The following is an 8,561-nucleotide window of genomic DNA, read 5'->3' on the forward strand; positions in this document are numbered from 1 at the left end:
GCTGCTCGTGTGCCGCCAGGGATTGTGGGAGTGCCTCCGCGTGAGTAGACATGGCTACACTGTGTCGGCTTCCTGTTGTGAGCTTACTTGGCTTGAAAGGTAAAGTAGTGACAGAAAAACGGAGTTCAGCTTTAAATAGATACGTAATTCTGGCATTACAACATTTAAGCAAACCTTACTACTTGGTACTTGTTTTAAATTTAAATGTAATGCATGGCTATTCTGTGCTTTAGTGTTTAAGGCGTGATGTGACGATGCCCTTGTAACGTGAATACTTGTGCAATAAACAGGTGCAATGTAAGTCATTATATGTGAACGTTTCAGTACCAGTGCCTTGTGTCTTACCAGTATTGTTTGATATCTTTGAACAAACAACTTTATAAATGAAGTGCATTATTATTATTATTATTATTATTATTATTATTATTACTGACTTGTTAAAAGGTGACGAAGTAGCAAATACTACCGCCTCGAAGGTGTTGGTACATTTTCAGCTGAGATGTCACTGGGACATCTGTCTCTTCCAAGCAGGAACTCTACAGCAAGCGCTGCCAAAATAGGACCACCGAGATTAATAGGAGACCCCCCTCCCCACCACGTACTGCTCGAGTCATTCCGTGTCAGATCAACAGATTTTAGAATGTGCTTCATACTTGCTGAAAATAATGTCATTGTACCCAATAAGTGCAGCAGTGTGCAGAACTTCAGGCTTGTGTCTTCATTAGAGTCTGTGATACAAAGGTATTAAAAGAGGGTGCGTGTCTCAAATATTACTGCAAAAAAAAAGGCGCTTAAAAATGACAATGTTACAGAAATCATAACTTTTCAACTGTTAATAATTAACGCTTGACATAGCACGAGATGCCTTTAAATTCCAAGTTAACACGGCTGGCGTTTGTGCTAATGTACTGTATGACTCGCTGACAATCGTATAACAGAATCTTCTTTTGTGCTTTAGAAACAACTTTGGCTCTCTGTATCTCCACACTAAACTACATCAGATCTTTCATATTTGGCTAAGTGCTACTCCTGTTATAATTGTTATTTAATAACTCGGCGCCTGTCTGAAAGGAATCAAGGCACGAAAGAAATGAGGCGTTAAAACAGAAAAAAAATCATTTCGTGTCCATATTTCAAATCCATATTGCCCATGTTTGACAAAGTCTACCACAGAAAGAATTATACCCCTGGAAAGTGTATAGTTTAATATTTAAATGTACACAATATGAAGTTGGTACCTTGCACCAAACTGTATTTACTAAGGTATTCAAGTTATACTACTTGCAAACAGAAATGTTCTTTTCAAGTCTTATTTTATTTTTTTTTTTAAAGGTAGTAGTGTATATGTGTGCCTATAACCAACAATGGTGGGCTGCCAACAGTCACACAACATCAGAGGAGGAATAAGATGTACAAGTTATATTTACATCCTCATGGTCCCTCTAAGGCTTACAAGAGAGAGGGTATCTGTGGGGGTCCCTCTTGTGCATACCCTGAAGATCACCGATGCACCGCTGACATCAACGGGCAGGCAGTATAAACATTTAAATGACATGAAAAGGGCATCTGTGCATTGTTTAAACTCTTAAAGCAGACAATATATCTTTCCCGTTTGGTTAAACTATAGAACTGCGTTCAGCAGAATAAAAACATTGACTATTTAGACGTAATATACTGTACATATATGAATTCAGTGATACATTTTTACAATTGTACAACACGGGTCTGTGATTATATTTTAAGTAGAGTTCTTCTGTACTTTATATTTCCTTTTGAAGTAAAGCATAATATGTCTGATACCTTTTGTAAAAGTATTCTGGTTGAAGGTACCGACTTTCTGTTTTGTTCATTTGCTAATTAAAACAAACCCTTTCCACTGCTGTATTTATTTTAATGGCAGACTTTGTCATATACGGCCAGTATGCTTTTGAAATATCAACATGAAATTATTTTTTTTCCATTATTAATGCCTCATAAAGCAAAAGTTAGATTTTTTTTGTTTGTCTTTCTTCAGATGGGCACCTATTTGCTGAAGCAGAGCTGTAACATAGTAATACCTCTCAAAATGTGTATTGATCAAGCAGCTCCGATTTATCCCTAGGAATTGCACTAAAAGTCACAGCAGGATAAGAATTTGTCCTTCCTCAGAGTGGGACGTAAGAGTGATTTCTGAAGCCTTCCTGCCATGACTCCCAGCTAGGAGTGAGTGTTTGTGTTTCTTAGAGAATGGGTGACGTCACAACCTCATGACACCCCCAGTTTCAAACTGGAAGTCATGATTATGTTTTGTAGTTCTCTGATACTAATGGTATGGCTGCACCGCACACATAATAATAATTACAATACTCAATGTAGTAGTCGAAGAAGAAAAGTGTACAAAGCTAGGGCATTACTCAGAGATGCACATAATAGTTGCCACTTTGCAACAACAATTAAGAATAATACTGTAAAGGGTACCGGGATGGACGTGTGTACTGAATGAGATTGGACACATTTATGTAACTAGGAATGCTCCAGAGATTGAGCCTGCTTTTCTGCCTATCCTGACCCTGCTCAGTTTTGAAAATGGATGGATGATGTACAGCTGTGCTTTCAGATGATTCACCTTCGCACTGAAACTCCTCATAAAGAAACAGTTACTGAAACTAGCCACCATGATCCCCCATTATCTTGTGCAAGGCTTTATTTATCCAGTGCCCCGGGACTCTCTGCCTGCCTTCTTGAACCTTCCCAGGCTTGTAAAAATGTACCAGGAATGTTCCAGAAGTTTGTGGAATGCACAGCTTGGCATGCCTGTTTGGCATTTCATTGTCAGTCACCCACTCGCTTATGTTCAGGACGCTACAAAGTAGTTTGCACCCATGGACCACCTGTGAGTATTGCCTGTGATTCACATATGCGTGCCCATCCACACTTGGGGCAATGACCGTTATGTCTGTGTCGGTGCGAATGCATGCACCTTGCTTTAACGTTACATAACGTGGAGTGTTAGGGAAAAGTATATACAGTATCTGTGTATTACCCCATGCATTGAAACAGAGTTTAAAGTTTGATGAAAAATGTGAGCAATTGACTTAATCAAATCATCGCTATTTCAAAGATGTATTTTACATGGCACGTTACACTTTCATTTTGGCTCGCAGTACGAGGCTTCTCTGTAGAGATGGAGTGATCACATAATGTAGAAGACTTTCTATGAATACTATTCCATCTCTGTAAAAATCCATCCTTTGTCAAGTTCATTGTTGTTCTGTGTTCCCAAAACAGGCGGCCTCTCCTGGGATGTGTGTGCTGATCTCTACCTGAATGCCAACTTCTTGGCACGCTAAGTGATTCACAGCAACACACAAGCTCTAAAATGCTTTTACTCCTGCCCTTATTAAGAGTAGGGACACACTTGCGTCACCCTGAGAATTTTCAGACAGTCAGGACAGGGTTGCTACTCTGAGACACCTGATAAATAACAGGCACTGATGAGGTTTGGTGTAGAGATCTGGAGGGCCAAAGTTGCTCAACAGCACAGTCTAAATTTTTACTTCTACAGTTTTTCAGCAAGCCATAACTTGGCAAATATGCCACTGTGGAAGGTAAAAATGTCTAATCCTTAAGAACAATCTGTGAAATTTTTATTCATCTAAAATTAACAGTTCAATTGTAATTTTTTTTAGTAGCTTTCATTTTTAGTGGAATTAGGGCCACACTTCCTTACTTGTCCATATCTCAGAAACTAATGAGGACACCAGCCTAAAATTGTGCACACTATAGAAATAACGGTGTTGTACCCAAAGACAAAAATACTAAACAAATTGGAGATGATCACTCAGTTGGCCTCTGCTTATTTCACGTGGATTGACCCTTTTGCTTTCTGGCAGCAGCATTGAAGTATATGGCGCAGAACTACCAGATTTCAAACAAGCTATTAGACTCTTAAACAATAAGCAGTCTGGTAATATAGTGCTAGTACGTTAATACAGTGCAATATATTGGCGATTCTCGGTTGTTTAATCGTATTGTTTCTGTTTATTTTTGTTGTCTATTGTTGCACATAATTGGACCAGGTAATGTAATTTTGTTCTGCTGTGCAATGATGTCTCAACCTTGGCAGTACTTGCCAGGTGCTTCTTTAAACAGTGTTAGGGACATGGCGCAGACCAGTCGTAAAGGAAATGCCAGGCTACTTCTTGGCAGATTTATAGCTGAGTGATGAGAAAAAGCTGGATACTTTGCTATAAGAACAGGAATATGCACAGTGGCCAGGCTGAGAATTTATCACAGGGTCCTGTAACTGTGTCTGCACTTGGTGTTGGATGGCTCTAACCACGCGGTTATTCACTGAAAAATAACAAGCCTGGTTAGTGTTGTCACGTTACGTGACCATTCCAACGATTTTCAGTCTTGCCTTAATTTATGTAGTCTTAGCAAGTCGGAGGCAGATAGCAGGGCACGCCGGTAGTGTAGTCTGACATACCCAGCGACTCAGTCCAACTATTTGGCAATTCACCCTGATAGAATCCAACAGGTTTGATTATTCTTTAGTCGTGCTGGGGGGATCTGTGTGCATGAGAGCTGACAATCAATGAATGCTCATTCAAAAGTACAATGCACATATAGTGGTGACAAGGAATAAGGAATGTGGCAGTTTTGGACCTCTCGGGCAGAGGGGAAGCTTGTCTGTCTGATGTCTCATGATTTCTCAAGATTGCAGCTTAAGTCGCCATAGCTTCAGTACGACTCTGTTAAACTGCACACTATTGGCTGTCAGAAGAACGGTTGAGCAAGACTGTAGTAGAAAGTTGTCATGCAGTCCCATAATTTGCCATGCCCAGCGATTTTTCAGTCATGTAAAAGGACATGGTCTGCCAACAAGATCAGCAACTGCATTTGGCAAGCCTGACATAACCGTAAGACTAGGGCATGCACAATGACTTGAAGGCCATGGAGAAACAGCATCTCAAAAAGCAGTAATACTGTGTCCTGTTAATATCGTGTTGTGTCGTGTAACTTGTGGATGGAAGGTTGGAAACAAACAATCGGTGGAGTGCTACTCGCCCATACACTCGCACTAGGCTACTGTCACAAGTTTGCTGAGCGTTAGGCCACCCACCAGTGCCTGAACGGTACTCTCCAGTTTTGTTGACTTCTCGATTACTTAATCAAATTATGAGGAGGTCCTCCCCCTCAGAGGTTTGATCACAATGAAATACATCAGAAAACTCCCGAGTGAGAGGCAGTGGTGCACAGCCGTTTTCTTCTGGTATGCCACTGTGAAAAATGTAATGCAGCTGTTACGCACCATTTCAAGATCCGCTGCCCACAAAAAAAAAAATTCATATTGTCTTTTTGTAGTGAAGACGCGTCATCCAAAGGAGCTTTACGGGAACTAACTGCAGTTGTTTAGGATCTGACTAGGTACATTCACGACACAGGATGATCAAAATATTTTGAAACTTAAACAAAGAGGGTACATTGCTGATTTTATAAGTGGCTACAAATTTGCTTCTGTGTACTAAAATTTGTGAATTACAAATTTTTAGCATTTGTGATTTATAGTGTAAGCTTCTTGATTCAAAACCAAGTTAGCATGGATGCTGAAATACACAAAATCAAGTGCGGTGCAGTCATTGAATTTCTAATGTTGGAGAAGAATAAACCCTTGGTGATTCTTTCTTGCCTAGTCAAGTCATTGAGTTCCAGGAGATGCTAAGGTACAGAATTCTGTCATGGCTAGCAAGATGTCTCTTGAACATGACCCAGGATCTGCCCCAGTATTCAACATCAATGACAGAAGAGTGATTGGAGAATCAAAGAGTGATGGTGAATGAGATAATAGACACTAAGGATTAGTAATGTCAGTTAAATCTGCTCTTTATGAACATTTATTTGCACACAAACAAGGTCTGTGCACTTTGGCTGTTCAACATATGAACTTCTGAGATGAAGCCTCACACCATCTGTGTTTCAAAGAGAATCTTGATATTAGAAAAAAATTAAACTGTCTCATAACGTGTATGAAACTCATAATACATCTCTGTATCCCAAAGTCTAAACAACACTCAAAACAATGGGGGCATAATAATAATCCAACATCGGAAAAATTCACGGCCCAAGTCAGTGTTGGCAAAGTCATGTGCGTAACGTTTGATGATGTGGGTGAGGTGCATACCGATTACATGCCTCAAAAGGCCATAATACTGTAACCTGTTGGTATTATACTGATTTGTTAACAGGCCGGGAAAGTAGTGGACAGCTGCTGGTCATCTCTGTTAAGCTCACTTTGGCAGGTCTGACCCCCTGTGACAACCACCTATTCGCCAGTCTGATGGGTTTATGATGAAAACGCTGACACCGCTATAAAAGGGCATGTTATAAGTAAGGCAAAACATTTTATTTGAGCAATACTAAAAAAAAAAAAAAAAACCTTTCATAAACGTTCAGAGTTAGTGAGAACTAAGGATGAAACTGGGAAGTTTATGGTCTCCTAAACCATTACTGGCCATTGGGATGTTTCCAATGGTTAAGGAGTCCATGTCAGAACCTCATGGCTTTTTAAATGAAGTCTAATATTTGTTCTCCATGTCATCCTAACCAGGTCACTATGGTGGGAGACTAAAAAGTCTCCTGCCCAGGATTTGTTTCCTGCCTTGCACCCTGTGTTGGCTCCAGCAGACCCCCGTGACCCTGTAGTTAGGATATAGCATAATGGATGGACTAAAAAGTCATTTTTTTGTAATACAGGAAAAATGTGTGTCTTTCTTACATAAAAGTTTTCCTGCCCCGCACCTTGAAACTGTAAACTGGTTTACTGCAAATTGAAAAAAGGTACGATACTCCAGACATTATTTTGCAAATAATATTTTTTCCTCTGCAGGGCTGTGGAACAGAAGCTTCAATATAGCCCACAGAACTTCAAGTTCAAGTAACGCTTCTCAACAGTTAAAATCTTTCCACTGTTCTCATGGAGGTGTTCGAGCAGAAGCAGGACAATCATTACCAGAAGGACCAGAGTATATACCTAAAAGGAAAGCCAAAAACCCAATGAGAAAAGTCACCCTGGCCTGGTAAAGCACCTTCTTATATATTGCATCTTTCTGCCTAATTTTGATGTGAGAGACGCCAGTCCCGTGATCCCTTATTAGATTAATTACATTTAATAATGGATACCCATTTGTGATGAACAGTTAGGCCTGTTTACATGTGCCCCCCAGTCTTGACTCTCTAACAAGACAAGAAAAAAGAAAAAAAAAAAACAAATGACCTTGCAAGGAAAAATGGACGGAATCTTGGAAAGAGTGGCTCCCTTGCAGGGGGTGTGAAGAAACTGGGTAAATAACACACAAAACGGAGAACCAGTAGTCCTCTCCACAGAGACAGGCGGCCAGTCTACCAGGGCTACCTCAGAAATATAACGCCATGTGACTGTTCTGGCACAGCGGTCCTCACCAAAACTTACTGTGTAAGCAAAATGCAAGAACAGACGAAACCAATCACCAAATACAGAACAAGCAAATACAACGTGTTTGTTACCTCATCTACGTTCTAACAGTTTTCACAGTCATCTTTTTTTTTTAACTGATTAATTTCTATTCCTGGCACAATTCAGTTAAAATTCAAAAATAGATGTTCAGTATTTTGAATTATTGCTGAAAGTGTTAATATTCTGTGTAAACACTAAAAGTTACCAATTTTTGTTTTTTTAACTTGTGAACAGTAAATCTTCCTCCCTTGAAAAGTAATATTTTGAAATGCTGTAAACCCAAGTTTCATTATTAATTTTCCAGCAGCAGCTGGACAGGCCATCTAATTAAACATAAAATGAAGCAACTTAGAGAGCCGTCACATGACCGCTGACTGACGTCTCCTCCCCGATCACTTTTGCCATGCCTGTCATCTAACGCTGCCGTTGCTTATTTGGTGTTTTACAGTTGTGTTTTTATTGCAGCAGTTTATTAACAAATATAATAAAAACTGATCATTTCAGATGGGTTAACCATAGTTTAGTCTGTCACTTGGTGGTTTGGAGTATAATGGTCATTTGCTTTTTTTATTTTAATCCTTCAGCCAGTGTATTTACACTCAAAAGCTTTTCTTTCATCTTTTCTTCTCAGGATTATCGGATTTCCTTCTGGAATTATTGGATTTTTGTTAGCAAAGCGTCAAGTAGATAAAAATCGTGCAGAGCAGCTGAAAATACGACAGCGGATGAAGAAGGCCAATGAAGGCTTGTATAATCCTAACCAGTACAGGACACCCTTACAGAGTGAGCGGCCCACTGGACCTTGAGCATATCCTGGAGACCCTGCTGAACTTCATGACTTTTCCTAAGATAACTCTCCTGGTACACAGCTAAGGTATTAAAATACAGTGAATCAAGTCAAGGCTTTTGTTGATGTCCCATAAATCTCTCATGCATTTTGTTGGAATGTGCAACTGGCAGTAAAGTCCGCATTTAAACATGCAATCTGAAATGTCAGTGAAAGTGTTTTGAAATGTTTTTATATGTTACACTAAGGGTGTGCTTGGGTGACCAAAATGTCTTCCAATAAAACATTTTTCCCATTGGA

General features: G+C 39.7%; 1 protein-coding gene across 1 annotated transcript; it reads left to right on the forward strand.

Moving 5' to 3' along the window:
* On the forward strand, positions 1-8,561 carry si:ch73-71c20.5 (DUF4748 domain-containing protein). Its single transcript, XM_039757384.1, has 3 exons — positions 1-99; positions 6,869-7,058; positions 8,106-8,561. Exons 1-3 carry the CDS (start codon positions 51-53, stop codon positions 8,278-8,280), a joined length of 414 nt encoding a protein of 137 aa, XP_039613318.1. The 5' UTR covers positions 1-50; the 3' UTR covers positions 8,281-8,561.

This window comes from Polypterus senegalus, chromosome 6, assembly GCF_016835505.1.
Source record: "Polypterus senegalus isolate Bchr_013 chromosome 6, ASM1683550v1, whole genome shotgun sequence".
Classification (NCBI taxonomy): domain Eukaryota; kingdom Metazoa; phylum Chordata; class Cladistia; order Polypteriformes; family Polypteridae; genus Polypterus; species Polypterus senegalus.

Excerpts from the sequence above, each read along its gene's own strand:
- si:ch73-71c20.5 (XM_039757384.1), top strand. The coding sequence starts at position 51 with ATGGCTACACTGTGTCGGCTTCCTGTTGTGAGCTTACTTGGCTTGAAA. Across the intron at positions 100-6,868 it reads GAGCTTACTTGGCTTGAAAG|GGCTGTGGAACAGAAGCTTC; the intron begins GTAAAGTAGTGA and ends TTTCCTCTGCAG. Across the intron at positions 7,059-8,105 it reads AGAAAAGTCACCCTGGCCTG|GATTATCGGATTTCCTTCTG; the intron begins GTAAAGCACCTT and ends TTTTCTTCTCAG.